Source organism: Emys orbicularis, chromosome 2 (genome assembly GCF_028017835.1).
Source record: "Emys orbicularis isolate rEmyOrb1 chromosome 2, rEmyOrb1.hap1, whole genome shotgun sequence".
Lineage (NCBI taxonomy): Eukaryota > Metazoa > Chordata > Testudines > Emydidae > Emys > Emys orbicularis.
The window spans coordinates 176,764,354-176,783,818 of NC_088684.1; the positions used below are offsets into that span (position 1 = coordinate 176,764,354).

Below are 19,465 nucleotides of genomic sequence, written 5' to 3' on the forward strand. Positions count from 1 at the left end.
TTGAGCATAAGCTTTCGTGGGCTACAGCCCACTTCATCAGATGCATGTAGTGGAAAATACAGTAGGAAGATATATATATATATATATATATATATATATATACACACACAGAGAACACAAAAGCTTATGCTCAAATAAATTTGTTAGTCTCTAAGGTGCCACAAATACTCCTGTTCTTTTTGCGGATACAAACTAACATGGCTGCTTCTCTGAAACCTGTCTACTGACAGTGGCCAGTGCCAGATGCGTCAGAAGGAGTGAACCTAACCGGTAATGATCAAGTGATCTCTCTCCTGCCATCCATCTCCACCCTCTGACAAACAGAGGCTAGGGACACCATTCCTTACCCATCCTGGCTAATAGCTATTAATGGACTTAACCTCCATGAATTTATCTAGTTCTCTTTTAAACCCTGATATAGTCCTAGCCTTCACAACCTCCTCAGGCAAGGAGTTCCACAGGTTGACTGTGCGCTGTGTGAAGAAGAACTGCCTTTTATTTGTTTTAAACCTGCTGCCCATTAATTTCATTTGGTGGCCTCTAGTTCTTATATTATAGGAACAAGTAAATAACTTTTCCTTATTCGCTGCACACTGCGTGGACGTCTTCAGAGAACTATCCACAATGACTCCAAGATCTCTTTCCTGATTAGTCGTAGCTAAATTAGCCCCCGTCATATTGTATGTATAGTTGGGGATATTTTTTCCAATGTGCATTACTTTACATTTATCCACATTAAATTTCATTTGCCATTTTGTTGCCCAATCACTTAGTTTTGTGAGATCTCTTTGAAGTTCTTCACAGTCTGCTTTGGTCTTAACTATCTTGAGCAGTTTAGTATCATCTGCAAACTTTGCCACCTCACTGTTTACCCCTTTCTCCAGATCATTTATGAATAAGTTGAAAAGGATTGGTCCTAGGTCTGACCCTTGGGGAACACCACTAGTTACCCCTCTCCATTCTGAAAATTTATCATTTATTCCTACCCTTTGTTCCCTGTCTTTTAACCAGTTCTCAATCCATGAAAGGATCTTCCCTCTTATCCCATGACAACTTAATTTACGTAAGAGCCTTTGGTGAGGGTGGGACGATGAATGTCATGCATATCCCAATTTTGGCCCCAGACCATCTTGTGACGGAGTACCTCAACAGAAAAGGCTATTTCTCTATGACATCACAGGTGCTGGTGGATCACCAGGGGCGTTTCACTGACATCAATGTGGTGGTCAGGGAAGGTGCATGACACAGGCATCTTCAGGAACACTGGCTTGTATAGAAAGCTGCATGCAGGGACTTTCTTTCCAGACCAGAAGTGGAAATGCCCCTAGTGATCCTGGGAGACCCACCTACCCCTTACTCCCGTGGCTCATGACGCCATACACCTGAAACCTTGACAGCAGCAAGGAGCACTTCAACAACAGGCTCAGCAGGTGCAGAATGACCACAGCATGTGTGTTTGGAAGATTAAAGGGTCGCTGGCACTGCCTTTTTGGCAGATTAGACCTCAGTGAGGAAAATATTCCCTTGGTCATAGCAGCCTGTTGTGCTCTGCATAATATTTGTGAGTAAACGAGGAAAAGTTTCCCCAGGGGTGGATCATTTAGGTGGATAGCCTGGTAGCTAATTTTGAGCAGCCAGACACCAGGGCTTTTAGAGGGGCTGAATGGGGTGCTATATGAAGCAGCATTTTGATAATGAGCCCCAGTAATTAGTCTTTCTGTAATGAACTGAGCCAAGCATTGTTTACTTGCCACCTTGGATAGCCCCTGTAATAATTCCTGCCTGAGCGTTAACTGTAGCCTGCAAATATGCCGATTGCCACTGTGTATGAATTTCTGTTTCATCCACTTCTGTAGGTCATACATAAAGAATCACTGTCTTTGTAAGACAAAATTTTTATTAAACAGCAATACACAGATGAACATTTCTTATAAGGGACACAAGGATCTCACAGCTGCATGTCAGTCCAGCTGTCATTATGGAAAATGTCCCTAGGGATGGAGTGCAAGGAGTACTGTGAAGGGCTGGGAACATGAGAGGAATGGGGGAGGGGGGCAAGGAAGGCAGTTCTGTATGGGCTGTAGGAGGAGTTGAGCACACACGTGTTCTGCCTGCAGCACAATCAGGGACCATAGCATCTCTGTTTGGTCCTGCATGAGCTTTATTAACCTGCTCCTGAGTCTGTCTCCTCTCCTGGCTATCCATTTCTAGTTTCTCGTTTATGGTCTCTCTCCATGCTCTGTGCTCGCTCTTGGCCTGATCTGAAGATTGCAGCAATTCACGAAACATGTCCTCCTCAATCGCCTCCTTATCTGACGGAGGCACTCCACCAGCATGTAGGAGCTGGCCCTCAAGGGCACATCTGCAGAAGCAAAAGAAACAATATACAGAATCAGAATTGTGTGTGCATTCAGTCTTGAATCATAAAAGTTATGCACCTCTTTCTCACTTTCCCTTGGCAAGCATGCAGCATGGCCAGAGTACTAAACACAGTTAGTTTGGCTTGCGGGGACTGGGAGTGGGGATTGCAAAATGGGACCAAGGGTCTGGGTGGTTTGAGAAGGGGATCAATACAAGCACCTGGGGACATTATTCTGAATACTAGCACCGTTTTCCACAGGTGGTGGTGATCAAACCTGAAGTCACACTACTGAGGGTAACCGAAGATCCAAGGATGCATCTCCTGCATGTGTGTGGCTTCAGATCAGGTCCGTATTGCTCGCTCGTGTGCTGCTTTGGTTCCTCCAGAAGTAATTGCCGATTGGCATGGCAAAGTTTCCTACAATGGGGAAGAAAGAAAGCAGCTCTGCGAAGGAACCTTTGGCAGAGGATTGCAAACTATTTGCAAGAAAGTTTCCTAGAGATTTCTATGGAGAATTCCTGGGAGATCTTGGTGTGCATTAACAAACTTTTCCGCTGGGCCCCCACTGCGTAGCTGCACAGAGGAATGTGAAGCAGATGCAAACACTACCTAGTGTTGTTAATGTAGATCCCTTGTCTCACGTGCACCATGTAACAAAGTAAAGGATACCTCTACCTCATGTAACCATGCAGTATCAAAGCAAAATGAGTACTTAATGGAGCTCCCCTCTCCTGCTTCTGGCATGCCAGAGATGGACTGCTGGGACTGGCTAGACCTCTCCAGAGTCAAAAAGAGATCCTGGCTTGCCATGCCACCAGATGAGCCTGTTACCTGTCCCACATCCTCCTCCAACTCGACCTCATTGTCCACCACTTCGTCCTTGAGATTGACTCTGCTGGCTGTTGCCTTCAGTCCCCCTGAAGTATCCATGGGGATTTTGGTAGTGGAGGTGGGGTCATTGCTGAAAATGGCATGCAGCTCCTTGTAGAAGCGGCATGTTTTTGGCATTGCACCAGAGTGATGGTTGGCTTCCCTTGCCTTCTGGTACACCTGCCTCAGCTCTGTGATCTTAGCACAGCACTGCTGCATCCCTTTCATGTCCCTTCTCATCCATGCCATGAGCAATCGGCTTGTAGGTGTCAAAGTTCCTACAGTTGGATAGGCACTGTGTCATAAACATACAGCTAAGGGTAGCATAAAATCCCTCCTTTACCTGTAAAGGGTTAAGAAGCTCAGATAACCTGGTTGGCACCTGACCAAAAGGACCAATAAGGGGAGAAGATTGGCATGGCAAAGGCTTTAAGGGGGTAGGAGCGCCTATCTGTGTATCTGGATGCAGGGCAGCAGAGTAGAAACTGCTTAACAGAGTGGTCATGATGGGCATTGTGGGATACCTCCTGGAGGCGACATAAGCAAACACAGTGTCTACACTGGCACTGTGTTGCTCTAATTTTGTTGCAAAAAGCTCTATGCCGCTTGCCAAAGGGGTTTTATTTTGTTGGTGTAGCAAAAGAATTACATCAGTGGGAGGACCATTGTTGTGTGTACACCTCCACTGTTTTGTCGACGAAACTTGACTTTTGTTGACAAAACTGTATAGTGTAGACAAGGCTTTATCTTAAAGATATGATATTGCTAAGGTAAAAAACAAGCAAGAAAATAATAACATCTGCAGCAACGATAATTACAATAATGACAAACACCCAAACATTTTATACATCATAACAAAGAAAAACTGGCACCAAAAAATCATTTAAAAAAAAAGATTTTGTGCCAAAAATATCTTATTTATATAGAATTCAGAACCAACGGCAAACTGTAATCTAATAAAAGCCCAATGAATGCCAACAAAACTAACAGTTTCCAAACCACATTCATATATTTTTGATCAGATGCAGACATAGCAAACATAAAACCAGCACCAGGACTGAAACAATAGATTAGCTGGAGTGCACTGTAACCGCTAGAGTTCAGGTTGCTGGAGTGTGCCCGTTCCAATCCATTTCCAGTTACTCATAACCAGTATTGCCAACCCCAAGCACGAACCTGACATCCCAAAATTATGAGACCTGCTAAAAAATCATATTTTAAACATCCATGCTCCAGGTGGGGTTCTTTTCATCTGCCTCCTGGTTTGTGAGCATTTGGGGTTCGCATCTTCAAAGTTTTCTCTGCAGCCACTGGGGCTAGAGCAGTCCGGGCTGCCAACAGGCAAGCGGAGATTCTCCTCACCACGAGCAGGACTTGCACAAAAGCACCAGAAACACGCCGGAGAAGTGTGTTGAATCCCACCCTTGGGCCCCAGCTCGCGGCGAGGCGGGCTTGGCGACGCTGCGCTGGCTGGTTTCCCCGCAGCGCCAGGCTCCGCGGGCACCGCTGCCCCCAGCGAGGTGCTGCGGGCGGGGGCAGCTGTCAGCGGCCCCAGGAAATGCCCTGGACTCTCCGTAACCGCAAACAGCCGCACGGCTCCCCAGGGCCGGGCGCCGCGCACCGGCCACGCCGCTTGGCCAGCCGGCCCGCCCCGCGTCCCAGCCGAGCGGCGAGGCGGGCACCCGCCCAGCCCAGCAACCGGCGCAGCGCGGGGAGAGGATCCGGTTCCCCCCGCGGGTGACTCCGGTCCGGAGTTTCCATCCCACATCCCCAGACCCGACCCCCTCACGCAGCACGCAGGGGCCGAGGCGCATGCGCCCTGGAGTTCTCTCACGGCGGTGGCGGCGGCCCGAAGAGCCAGAGCCGGAGCCGCAGCAGGGGCGCGGGGTGAGTGGGGGGCGCGGCGCGGCGCGGCGGCGGCAGACACGGTGCTTGGGGCCGGCTGAGGAAGCGCCTGGGCGGGGTGGGGACTGCTTCCCGCCCCGCTCGCCCGCGCTCCGAACAGGGGAAGCCGCCCCGGCCGGTCCCGTCTCCGTGCTCGCGCCCCCGAGTGGCGCGGGGCCGGCGGGGCGGGCTCGTCTCCTGCCGCGCGCGGAGCTCGGAGTCGGGAGCGCGGCAGCGATTAGGCAGCGGAGGCGGCGGCTGCTGCTGCGGGTCCTGGCGCGCTGCCCCGGGACCCCCGCGGACCCTGTAGCTAAGGCGGGAAGAGACGATGAGCCCCGGGGGGCCGCTGCCTCGCGCTCCCTTCTCACTTGAAAACGCCTGTAGTCAGCCATGTCTGCGGGGGGGCTGGTAGCTTTGAGGGGGCGACCAGCCTCACTCAGCGTGGCTATTTCGGATGCCCGATGACAGTTTAAACGTTGCTGCTGCTGGTGGAAATGTGTCATAGGAAGTTCTGCACAATCTGCAGTGAGTGACAGCTTATATTAGTGCCACTTCGATGGCTTTTAAGAAAATACCCTTGATCAAAGCGGGGTGGGGATGGCAATCCATATGCCTCACAGTGTGGCCTTGCAGTAGCGGAAAAGTGGGGGACCACTCCCCATCTCCTGTGTTTGCATTGTCTCCTAGTGTGACGGGTCCTCGGGGTACAATCTTGGATTGGGACTGCTATGCCCCCTTAACTCTCCAGCCGGGGCTGTCTCTCATAATGCTTGACTTGTGACAGTAGCAAATCTCTCCAGGTGCTGTTAACACTTAGCCACTAGCATGCAAGATACACCCAGATAAGTTAAATGAATGCTGTGCAAGCCACTCATGAGCTATACAGAGGGAAACACCAGCAAATGCCCTACCGTCCTGCACCCCAGAAATGTACCATCTTACATGGCTCAGGATCTTCTCAGTAATTAATTCATCACTTAATCAAAGGATAATGGATATGTACCAGCTAATGTAATCTCAACCACTTTAGACAAACTCACTGGTAAGGGTAAAACATTAAAATAAGTTTATCAACTACGGAAAGATAGATTTTAAGTGTTTATAAGTGGTAGGCATATAGGACAAAGATGGTTCCGAAAGAAATAAAAGCAAAATTGCAGTCTAAATTCTAAACTTTATCAGACTAAGCAAGATTTGAATCAAACAGCTTTTCTCACCCCACTGGATGTTGTTGTCATATTACAGTTCTTAATACACAGGCTGAATTTCCTTCTCAGCCTGGGACCAGTTTCCTTAGTTCAAAGACTTTCTTTCCAGCATTCTTGTTGCTGGTCAGTAGCTCATGATGGTCGCTTAATGCATTTTTGGGTATGGCTCACTTCCTTAGTTGTCATTAGCAAGCTAGTAGTGGGCATCTCCCAAACTCACAACATATTTCAATAACAATATAGCAAAATCTCATAACTTCATACACAATAACGATATACATAGCAGGGTAGATTTTATTTAAATCACTAGTGAGGAAGACTCTATTTAATCATGGATTTCTACATAAAAGTGCATTCTTGTTGGTTGTTATAACCTTAATACATATTCCTCAGAACTCAGAGATAGATGTAGGTTTTATTTTTAGAAGGTACACACTATACATTTGAAAAGTGATTTATTTTGAAAACTTTTCAGATTAGTTTTACAGCTATATCTGAAAATGAATGATTATTTCATTTACCAAAGGTAACTGAAACAGATAGTTCACCTCCCAATGACTTCATAAATATCTCCAATTCCACAGGTTAATCATTAATATTTGGAGGATTTTCTTGCCTTGCTGTATCAGAAGGAGAACATAACCAGACAGACATTTAAATTGTTTTATTTAATTAAAACAACAACGTTATGTAGTCTGGATTTTTTTTCTTCAACAGCAAACATAATATTTTAACAAAACAAGCATATGAATTTTTGAATTTAGTTAAACATTCAAATTTTTTAAAATCAGGTTTGTTTTTGTTAAAATTGTTTTAAACTAAAATAGTTAAATGAAATATTTAAAAAAAACACAACAAAAATTAAATAGACTGTCAGCCAGGTCAACATGAGAAACTTAAAATATTGGCTTCTGCAGCTAAAGTTGTCTTCACCTTCATTTTCCTGTTTGTTCATAGTCTGGAAAAGAAAAACAAGCTTTCCTGCTTTTTCAGGTCCCAAACAATTTCTCAATTTGGAATGAATTAGTCTGAAGGATGAAAATATTCTTTCTACACCAGCAGAAGAAGCTACTGCTGTTAAAAGTGAGATTATCACTTCAACAGTCTCTGAATCCAAGTGCTTAAGTGACTTCCACCAGTTCACTGGTGTGACTTTCTTTAAAACATCATCAGCAAACATATATTTCTTGAATGGTTCATTCTTAGCTCTGAAGTTTATTATAGTTTGCATTATGGAGGGATGATTGCTGGATGTCCATGTCATAGCCAACTCCTCTTCTTCAGCAGTTAAGGTTTGACCCTGGTACGGAGTATTGAGAATATTTGCAAGAAAATGAGCTGGAGATAGTGCTTGTCCCATTTGGTTTTTTAATGCTTGTAATTTAACTCTGTCATTGCATATTTCTTGTTTTAAGATCTCACTCAGTTCCTTCCAAATTTCAACAGCATCAGCAATAAAACAGCTATTTCCCTGCATTTTGTTCAAGGCTACAGAAATAGGCTTCAGGGTACTCAGCATGTGTTCAACATTTCTCTTAAGCCCAATGTTGAGAACTTTGGCTGTGACAGTGCCATCTATTTTTTCACGATTTTGTTCACAAACTGTCATCAGATTAGGCCAGTTCTTGATATAGTGCTTAAAACAGTCCACTACTGAGTTCCATCGCATGTCTTGTGGTAGAGTTAGCTTGGTTCCTCCCACTTTTTTCAGAGCAGCTGCTGCAAAGTGGTTGTTACGGAAGTATTTTGCAATTTCAACAACATTAGCCTTTATTTCTGGAAGGTGTATCAAATGAGCACTGCAACCTTATGTTATTAGCTTGGGACTCTCTTCTAAATAATTTCTTCTCATCTTGGATACATTTGCAGCATTGTCTGTGACCAAGCTGCATACTAGACATTTGAATTTTTTTTCACAGTTTGTTATAGCTTTTACTGCTACTTCTTGTAAGTATTCTGCTGTGTGTGCATTTCCTGATGTATCAATTGTTTCTGTAAGGAAGCCTTCCCTTTTTCTGTTGTCTCACAAGCACATACAACAGGATCATTGTAGACATTGCTCCACCCATCAAGACTCAGGTTAACAATTTTACCCTCTAGACCTTCTGCACACTGCTCAATTTCTCTCTCATACACTTTATCCAGTAATTTGCCTGCGACATCTGCTCTGTTGGGTGGACTGTATCCTAGTCTTAATGACTGAATCCCGTTAATGAAATGTGGGTTCTCAATCATACAGAAAGGAGAGTTTGTTGCATAAACAAACCAGGCAATTTTTTCATTCAATCCTCTTTTTGTAATCTGCTGGTTCTTATCACAAACTTATTTATGGTTGTTTCTGGATGATGGAGATTTTTTTTTTCTTTTTGCTACAGGTGATATACTGTGGCTATGTGACATACATGATGTGACTGAAACACTATCATTGGCAGATAATACTGAAACTCTAGAAAATGATGGTGATCTTGAAGGTGAATAGTCTTCAGAATCCTGTATGTTGAGGATGGATTCTCCTAAACAAAATAAGTCAATGCAGTTATGTAATTATTATTACCATACTGCTCATTTAGTATTACTCATTGCATTCACTGACACTCAGTACTACTTAAAAGGTGAAATTGTAAAAGGAAGATCTGCCTATTTCAGCTATTTATTTTTTATCATAACTGCATCTAAAATGATAGTACCATAGAGTAACAACTATATTTTTTGCTCATACCTGAGAATTCAGGAATAGTCCAGAAGGAAGACAGGCAGTCCTTAAGACAGAAGTATGAAATAGAAGAGTTTACCAATCTGAAGATCCTGCATGTTCAGACATGTTCCCTTCATCATCTTCAACATAGCTTCCTCCTTAGAAGGAACACTTCTCATGATGTTGTTTCATTCGAGCAACCAGGCCTTGCATTGCTTTGTTGCACTGTTTGCATTTTGTATGCATGCCTGTCTTACCCACAGGTAGAGGAACTTCATTAAAATATTCCCAAACTGGGTCTCTTTTACGGCCTGCTGCCATTATAGGTTTTCCCTTCTAGAGAGAGAATGGTATGGTAGATCTCAAATCAATGAAAGCTACGCTGAGAGAGACCTCAAGACTTCTGGAATATGGTACTCAAACAGTTTCACTTTTGTTTCTACTGCCTGTCCCTTCTCACATTTATCTCCAGACTTCTTCTCCTTGTCCAGATCTGTTCCTCCGCCAACAATCTTCTATTCATTGAACTTTCTGAAATTTTACACTTTTAGAGAGAGGTAAGGGATTGACTCTGTGTGCAAAAATTTGCAGAGGGACAATAGGGTTGAGGTCTGTTATTTCTCATCTCTATATATTATTTATTTATTTAAAAACATTTTTGCTGTTAACAAGCATGTTATCGAGAACTTCAAAACTAAGCATCTCTGATAGTATCTTCTAGACTGAGCACTGAGCCCCATTGGATAGATAGAAAGATTAACCAAAATAATCTATACAAAAGCCCCTGGAACCCCATAAGATTGGGTCCCTAATCCATGAACTATTGGAACTCATTTACAAAACTTTTCTTAAACATTACATGAATATATTGTCTCATATTATAGAATTAGAATGTATGATCCCTATTCCATGATGAGATATCTTTGAGCTATAATGTATCTTAATTAAAACTATCTTTCGATAGGTTTTTCCGTCAAAAAGCATTTAATCAAAAAATCCGCTTTAAATTAAAAAAAAAGTTAAAAAAAAAAAAAGAAAGAATCATTGATTTGTATCCACCCTGATACATAGTTTGACAGAACAATGACCAGGCATGCTTTATATGAAATATAGCCATATACAAATGATGAATATTGGGATTAGAATGTGCTACTTTGAGGCACAGTGCATCACACCTAGCTTCTTGGAGAAGGTAGCTGAGGTGGCTCAGGCCCTTCTTGTCTTCCCAGGTGTCCCTAGTGGTAGGAACAGCAGTGGTTGGGATAGTAACTGACAATAATATGACCTGGTGTGCTCTGATAGTCAGGGCTTTGGAGCTGTGCTCCGGTTCCGCTCCAGCTCCAGGCAAAAACCTGCAGCTCCACTGCTCTGGAGCTGCTCCGCGCTCCAGCTCCGGACTCCGCTCCAAAGCCCTGCTGATAGTGGATGTGGGTATGTGTGCAGTATTTTGGAGCAAGCCTCCCAGCCCAGGATGATACATTAGGGCTAGCGGGATTCGTGGTTGTGCTCTAAAAATAGTTGTATAGACAACATTGTGAAGTTGTGGCTCAGGCTGGAACTCTGGCTCTGAAGACCATCCTCTGCCCTAGGCTTCAGAGCCATAACCACGATTTCACAGTGCTGTCTATACAGCTATTTTTGGAATAATAGTGTTAGCCCCGGGCTAGCTTAAGTCTATTGACCCAAGCTGGGAGACTTGCTCCAAAATACTCTGTAGACATACGGAGGCCAGGTAGCTTCCTTACTGGCTGTTGCTCTGCTCTCTGCTGGAGACTGTTTGCACAGTCTGGTAAATAGTCTGCATTGGTTAAATATGGTTCAGATTTTCAGGCTTTTCTTCACAACTGTTAAGAACTAGAAATGTTTTTTAAAATGTAATCTTAGATTCTGATATCATGTGTCTCTGGAAGCTGGGCTCCTAAACACATGGCTGTTATATCTGTGCCTTAATCTGGCTTTGTCCATACATGTATCTGAAAAGATAAAACCTGAGAACAGTGGCAGAGCATGTGATTATAGTTTAGATGTGTATTTTTATGCCTGGTGGGTAGGGCTTGGGAGAGTGCCACTCTGCCCCCTCCCCCCCATTTGAGGCCTGCTCTTAATGAAACACTGATGTTCTCAAAACACAATAATTAGCCTGGAAATTCAAAGCTAAACTTCCAGGTTACTGAAAAGAAACCACCCAAAACCCAAACATTTAAAATATGCATACACCTAGCTACTATAACATGTTAACAGATTAAACCAGAAATCTTGTGTCTTGCATCCAACTAAAGTAATACTTCATAAATATTTTTGTAGGTTTCCTAGTGCTTTTCATCTCTTTTAAACCTCAAACATGGACACCGAACCTGAGGTAAAGAAAGAGAAGAAGCAGCATCAGCATCCTTTCTACTGCAATGTGAGTACTTCATATTATTAAGGGCCTTTGATAAAGTATAATTTTATCCATTGTTGAAAGGTTTGAGAGTAGGAACAAAATCAAAGAGTTTGGGGAAACCATTGAAAACTAGTTTCAGAGTGGTAGCCGTGTTAGTCTGTATCAGCAAAAACAACGAGGAGTACTTGTGGCAACGTAGAGACCAACAAATTTATTTGGGCATAAGCTTTCGTGGGTTAAAACCTACTTCATCAGATGCATAGAGTGGAAAATACAGTAGGAAGATATATATATACAGAGAACATGAAAAGATGGGGGTTGCCTTACCAATTCAATTAAAGTGGGCTATTATCAGCAGGAGGAAAAATCACTTTTGTATGGTAATCAGGGTGGCCCATTTCAAACAGTTGACAAGAAGGTGTGAGTAATAGTAGGGGGGGAAATTAGCATGGGGAAATAGTTTTTAGTTTGTGTAATGACCCATCCACTCCCAGTCTTTATTCAGGCCTAATTTGATGGTGTCCAGTTTGCAAATTAATTCCAGTTCTGCAGTTTCTCGTTGGAGTCTGTTTTTGAAGTTTTTTTGTTGAAGAATTGCCACTTTTAAGTCTGTAATTGAGTGTCCAGGGAGGTTGAAGTGTTCTCCGACTGGTTTTTGAATGTTATAATTCCTGATGTCAGATTTGCGCCCATTTATTCTTTTGCTTAGAGACTGTCCTGTTTGGCCAATGTACATGGCAGAGGGGCATTGCTGGCACGTGATGGCATATATCACATTGGTAGATGTGCAGGTGAATGAGCCCCTTATGGTGTGGCTGATGTGATTAGGTCCTATGATGGTGTCCCTTGAATAGATATGTGGACAGAGTTGGCAACAAGGTTTGTTGCAAGGATAGGTTCCTGGGTTAGTGTTTTTGTTGTGTGGTGTGTAGTTTCTGGTGAGTATTTGCTTCAGGTTGGGGGGCTGTCTGTAAGCGAGGACTGGCCTGTCTCCCAAGGTCTGTGAGAGTGAGGGATCGTCCTTCAGGATAGGTTGTAGATCCTTGATGATGCGCTGGAGAGGTTTTAGTTGGGGGCTGAAGGTGACGGCTAGTGGCGTTCTGTTACTTTCTTTGTTGGGCCTGTCCTGGAGTAGGTGACTTCTGGGTACTCTTCTGGCTCTGTCAATCTGTTTCTTCACTTCAGCAGGTGGGTATTGTAGTTTTAAGAACGCTTGATAGAGATCCTATAGGTGTTTGTCTCTGTCTGAGGGACTGGAGCAAATGCAGTTGTATCTTAGAGCTTGGCTGTAGACAGTGGATCACGTGATGAGGTCTGGATGAAAGCTGGAGGCATGTAGGTAAGTATAGCGGTCAGTAGGTTTCCGGTATAGGCTGGTGTTTATGTGACCATTGCTTATTTGCACTGTAGTGTTCAGGAAGTGGATCTCTTGTGTGGACTGGTCCACGCTGAGGTTGATGGTGAGATGGAAATTGTTGAAATCCTGGTGGAATTCCTCAAGGGCTTCTTTTCCATGGGTCCAGATGATGAAGATGTCATCAGTGTAGTGCAAGTAGAGTAGGGGCATTAGGGGACGAGAGCTGAGGAAGCGTTGTTATAAGTCAGCCATAAAAATGTTGGCATACTGTGAGGCCATGCAGGTACCCATAGCAGTGCCGCTGACTTGAAGGTATACATTGTCCCCAAATGTGAAATAGTTGTGGGTGAGGACAAAGTCACAAAGTTCAGCCACCAGGTTTGCTGTGACATTATCGGGGATACTGTTCCTGACAGCTTGTAGTCCATCTTTGTGTGGAATGTTGGTGTAGAGGGCTTCTACATCTATAGTGGCTAGGATGATGTTTTCTGGAAGATCACCAATGGATTGTACTTTCCTCAGGAAGTCAATGGTGTCTCAAAGATAGCTGGGAGTGCTGGTAGCGTAGGGCCTGAGGAGAGAGACCTCTCATAGCCAGACAATCCTGCTGTCAGGGTGTCAGTGCCTGAGGTGATGGGGCATCCAGGATTTCCAGGTTTATGGATCTTGGGTAGCAGATAGAATACCCCTGGTCGGGGTTCTAGGGGTGTGTCTGTGCAGATGTGTTCCTGTACTTCTTCTGGGAGTTTCTTGAGCAGATGGTGTAGTTTCTTTTGGTAACCCTCAGTGGGATCAGAGGGTAATGGCCTGTAGCATGTGGTGTTAGAGAGCTGCCTAGCAGCCTCTCGTTCATATTTCGACCTATTCATGATGACGACAGCACCTCCTTTGTCAGACTGTTTGATTATGATGTCAGAGCTGTTCCTGAGGCTGTGGATGGTGTTGTGTTCTGCACAGCTGAGGTTATGGGACAAGTGATGCTGCTTTTCCACAATTTAAAATGGCTTGTGGTAGCATCTGTCCGGTGATTTACCCAACTATTACCCAGGTTCTGGAACCTCTACTCCTCCCCTTTTTTTTAATTTATTTGAATCACTCCTATCGTATTTCTAGCTGGTTCCAATACAAGGTTTCCCTGTGCAGATGCTTGACTCTTTTTCTTGCAATTAAAATGATAATCCAACTCTATTAGACCAGCTATTTCTGACTACAGACATCATGTTCAGGTACAATATTTTTTTGATTCTCAAGATCAGAAGAGAGAAAACTGTTTTAAGTAATGAAATAGCCTCCACAGATATTCCATTCTTTAAATTGCCACATGGATCTGGAATCTTTGCAATCAGTTAACACCTAACTGTAGAGTCTTCCTGTGATATGTGTGCACTGCTGCACAGAAGCTGTCCATACCCAAATATCGTTAGCTAATCGTTAAGGTTGAGAGTGCTAGTCAAGCATTTCACGTGTGTCTGTGGGTAAGGGGAAAATTATAGAAGTAGTCACTGCTGTTACTCTTAACAGTCTTCATTAATGCACATCCATAAACTGGAAGTTAAGAATATTTTGAGTGCTGTATAGAGATAGCTTGGTCCTGCAATGATGCCCTGGATAAAAAAACAACCAAGGATATGTCTACCCTGCTGTTGCAGATGGGATTGCAGCTCATGTATGCCTACCTGAGCTGCAAGCTTTCATCTGCTTACCACAGGTCAAAATAGACATGAAGCTGCTGTAGTGCTGAGCTTCAGTGGGGCTATATAAGTGCACCTGGAACCCTGGGTTTGTAATCATGTTTCTAGCCCATGCTGAAACCATTGCTATTTTTAGCCATGCTAGGTAGATTAAAGCTAGAGCAAGTATGTCTACCCGAGCTGCAATTGCACCTCCAATTACAGTACAGTAGAACCTCGGGAATGGAGGTTCTTTGTAACTCCGAAATGTTCATAATTCTGAACTAAATGTTATGGTTGTTCTTTCAAAAGTTTGCAATTGAACATTGACTTCATTCAACTTTGGAACTTTACTATCCAGAAGAAAAATGCTGCTTTTAACCATCTTAATTTAAATGAAACAAACACAGAAACAGTTTCCTTACCTTGTCAAATCTTTTATTTAAACTTTCCCTTTATTTGTTAGTAGTTTACATTTAGCACAGCACTGTACAGTTTTTTTTGGAGGGGGGGAGGGGTCTCTGCTGCTTCATGACGTACTTCCAATTCCAAATGAGATGTGTGGTTGACCGGTCAGTTCGTAACTCTGCTGTTCATACCTCTGAGATTCTACTGTATAGACGTATCCTAAGAGACGACCTTATCCATCCATAACACACACTTTCATCTCACCAGGGACCAAAACTATAGTGCTTTGTGCTTATTCGTATAGTAATTGATCCAACTCTGTCCTTTGCAGCAGTAAGAAGTCCACACAAAGACATACTTACTGTGATGGGACCCCCGGGGTACAACCTGGAACTGTGGGACCACTGTGCCCCCTTAACTCTCCAGCCTGGGCTGTCTCTCATGATACTTTGCTAGTGAGAAGCAGCAAACCTCTCCAGATGCTATGATCACTCAGTTAACAACATGCAGGGACACACCCAGCTAAGTTGCATGAATACTCTCTAAGACACACATGAACCATATATGTGGAATCACCAGCAAATCTCCCCAGCCTTGCACTCCAGAAATGGACCATCTTACACTACACAAGACCTTCTCTTGAACAGTGTAAGCTCATTAATTAGTTCACTGCTTCGTTGAAGGTTGGTGGACATGCACCAGTCTTTGTAATCTGAGCAGATTCCCCAAGCACTTTAGACAAATTCACTGGTAAGGATACAATATTAAAATAAGTTTCTTAACTACAGAAAGATAAATTTTAAATGATTATAAGTGGTAGTTACCTAAGAAAATAACAAGTAAACATGCATTCTAAATCCTAAATTTTCAGACTGAGCAAGATTTGAATCAAACAGCTTTTCTCACCCCATTGCATGTTGAATGCAGGTTACAGTTCTTAATACACAGCTGAATTTCCTTCTCAGCCTGGTACCAGTCTCCTCAGTTCAAAGTTTTTATCTTCCCAGCATTCTCGTTGTCTTCAGCATAGGTGGGGAAAGAGAGAGGTGGTCTCATGATGCCACTGTCCCATATTTTATACTCTCAATTCATGTCCCAGGAAAGATACTGACCCAGACATGTCCTGGTGGGCCTTGCTGAATTATAGTCATAGTCAATCCCCATTTTGTGGTGCCTGCTCAACTGTTTTGTATGGAATTGTAAATTTCTTGTTTACAATTCCCCTGCTGGTCAGTGGCTTGTGATGGTCGCTTAACACGCATCTGTGTATGGGTCACCTCCTTTGTTGCCTCTGGAGAGCTAGCTCTGGGCGACTCCCAGACACCAACATATTTCAATGTCAATCATATAGCAGAATATTATAATTCCATATACAATGATTATACACATAGTTTTACAGAACAATGAATTTCGGCATATACTTTTCATATGATACCTTGCAAGGCATGCTTTGTATGAAATATCACAACCATATTCAAATGATGAATATGGGAGTTACAGGGTGCTACTTTGAGGTACAGTGCATCGTACAAATTCTTAATTGGACAGTCAGGATAGAGAAGACCATCCATGTGTCTGTCCATTTTAGGATTTTGAAGGTGCCTCTGGCAGTGTTCTCCAAGTGCTGATGTAATTAACGTGCCACCAAGATACAGATGTCAGGAAATGTAGAGCTAGTGTATATCTATGTGCATAAACTTCCTAGTCCTAGACCATTCTCCATTTTTAAGAATTCTGGTTACATATACTGCAGACTGTTTAAAGTCCTTAAAACAGTATTAAATGCTTAGTGCCCTCCCCTTCCCCCCAGAAAATATAGTTTGAAATGGATATAAACCCTCATGCATCAGGGTCTATGTCAGCCTCTAACTGATGGAAGTTAGAAAGGAATTTTCTTTATGAATAGGTTATTTCATAATATCCGTTGTAGTGTTTCTTGAAAGGTGTGTTGCGTAGGACAATAGACTGGGAGTTAGGAGACCTGAGTAGTATTCTCAGTTCTGTCACTGAACTGGTGCCACCCGATTTCCACTTCCATCTTTTATCTGTCCTGTCTGTTTTAGATTGTAAGCTCTTTATAACATAGTCTGCAACCTTCTTAAAGCCCATATTTATAAAAAGAGCAGAAAGGCATGATGGTGATGCGGCTATAGAATTTTGGGGGGCTAGGAGGAGCCTGGGGCTATTGTGGCACAATAGAGGGGATTTGGGACTGGGTATGTATGGGGAATATAAGAGAGAGATGATTGGGGGTGTGTGACACGAAGGGATGGGAGTCATAAGGTACATGAGGAAAGGAGGCAGCAAGAATCTGTTGTGTTCATGTGGAGTGGGAGTGAGAAAGGGGAGATGGAAGCTGGGCACACAAAACTGACCCAGGACTTGAGGAAGAGGATGAGGCAGAATGTGTGGTGGCTGGTGGATTTGTGGATGGCGGTAGAAGGGAGGTGCAGCAGAAATGAATGATAAAGCAGCTGAAGTGCTTTGGATGACAAGGTAGTGAAGGAATTGTGGCGGAGTGTGAAAAATAGTGCTTGTGTGGCAGAGACTGTGATGGACACCAGGTGAGTGAGTGGGAGGGAAAAGAGACTGCTTTTGGGCAAAGGGATTAGGCAAGTAGGGGGCAGTGGAGGTGAGGGGAAGTAGGAACAGAGAGAGAGGGAGACTTAATAAACAGAAGTCAGTACCAGTGTTGAGAGGCAGCAGGATATTGTGAGTATGAAGCACATTTAGCGAGGGCAGCAGAAGTATTCAGGGCATTAGGCAGATGGTGGGGGTGTTAGGCAGAGCATCAGAGAGAAACTCTTTTGTCTGTGCATTGTGAGGACTCTCCAGTAGAGGGAAGTACTAACTCTGGGGGGTAGAGGATCATTGGTGCTACCTATAAAAGGCAGCACCATAGCCCAACTTCCTACTCTGGCTGCAGGTACGGGCTTTGCTGGGTGGGAAAAGGCTCTTCCTTTGAAGGTCCTCACTCCCAGAAGGATTTCACAGAACCGCAAACCCTCCTTGGCAGGCCCCTGGAGAAAGAAGATGGGTGATGTGCCAAACAAGCCAACTATCCTCCAGAAGACTATACAGAGAAGTGGGGGGAAATGGTCACCATACCCCACCCCCAGAGTATTTAGATTGGAATGCTGGGATGTTGGGCATGGAGTGGGGGAGTTGGGTGTTGTGTGAGTTTGGAGGGGACAGTTCCTTGGTTAGGAAGGGACATGGGTAAAACAGGAGGTAGTTGTGCAGAGAATATGCACTCTACACTCCCCCAGAAGCAAAGCCCCTGCTAAGTGGAGATCTTGTTTCTTTAAATTTAATCTCTTCAAATTTGAACACAGATGAGGCCTTTGCATAGTGGGGGCTATTTTGCTTAGAAGGGAAGCAGGGTTAAGTCAGGGAGTATGGGGAAACAGATATGTTGGAGGGAAATATCTATGCTCTACGTATCTCTCCTGAGGAACCTCATTTAGTAGGCTCATTGGTGCCTGACAAACGTACCTTGGCTTTTGAACCTGACTACCTTACTGAGGTTTGTGTGTATATTGGGAGGAACTGGGATATTTAGGGGAGTTGTGAGGGAGGAGTGGAGGCTCCTGGATACCTTTATTCACACATGTACACCACCTCTGATTAATCTCATTTGGCTCATCTTTCCACAAATGAGCCTACATAAATTTGTCAGAGTCTGATGCATCTACTGAAGTTTGTTGGGTGTAAGGGAGAGAACTGGTGTGTTTAATTGTTGTTACTGAGGAGAGCATGGATGTTGGATGGGTGGGGGAGCTGGCTGTTTGCAGGCACAAAGAGGAGCTTAGTTGCTGAGGGAACTTGGGTGGAACCAGGTTGTTTGGGGAGGCATAGAGGGAGTGGTTGGGATGCAGGGGGTGTGGAGTGTTTCTCCCTTCCTGTAAATGTGGATACCTGTCAAACCTCATTAGGCTTGCTAGTCTCTGACAAGCGTATGCAGGCTCATTGGGGACAGAGGGGAGCCTATGGAGACTTGTGGGGTATGAGGGAGGATGCAGGCACTGGGAGTACAGGGAGTCATAGGGGATATGGAAAGTCTGGCAGTGTGAGGTTGGAGGTACAGGGTGCTAGGGCACATGGAAGGGATGAGAATGGCACTGATAGAGCATGAAATGTATGCATAGTGAATGCCTTAAGCAGATGGTGACCTCAGCTTTTAAGTACCCTGCTCTAGGGTGACCAGACGGTTTTAGGGGACTTGTCCCACGTCCAGACCTTACATCAGTCAGGACGCACTTTGTCCGGATATCGGGGGACCGTCTGGTGGAAGACGGAAGCCGGCACTGCCGGCGCCGCTCACCTCTTCTTCCTGGGCCCTGAGGCAGCTCAGCTGAACTCCCGGCGCCTGCCTGCCCGCCGGCCGGCAGGAGCCTGCAGAGTGCTGCAGCCCCACTCCCCAGGCACGCACAGAGACGGCGAGGAGGTCTCCACTGTGTGCTGCAGGGGCGGGGGGGCTTGTAGGCGCCCGCAGCGAGCCCCCCTGCCCCTGTCCCCGCCCCCCCGACCCTAGCGAACTTAGGAATCAGAGGGACGGGACCTGCCTGCTGGATGCTCCCTGGGAGCCACTCCAGGTAAGGCTAGCACTGTCTGGGACTCACCTGGCC

At 44.5% G+C, this 19,465-nt stretch overlaps 1 protein-coding gene across 1 annotated transcript in view; it reads left to right on the forward strand.

Annotated features, from left to right (window-relative positions):
• The first annotated feature begins 5,041 nt into the window (after window positions 1–5,041).
• LOC135873751 (uncharacterized) overlaps window positions 5,042–19,465 on the forward strand; it is a 72,364-nt gene continuing 57,940 nt past the window's right edge. Inside the window, exons 1-2 of the mRNA XM_065398383.1 lie at window positions 5,042–5,119; window positions 11,324–11,423. Coding sequence (XP_065254455.1) covers window positions 11,361–11,423 — 63 coding nt within the window. The 5' untranslated portion in view covers window positions 5,042–5,119; window positions 11,324–11,360. The remainder of the gene's footprint in view (window positions 5,120–11,323; window positions 11,424–19,465) is intronic.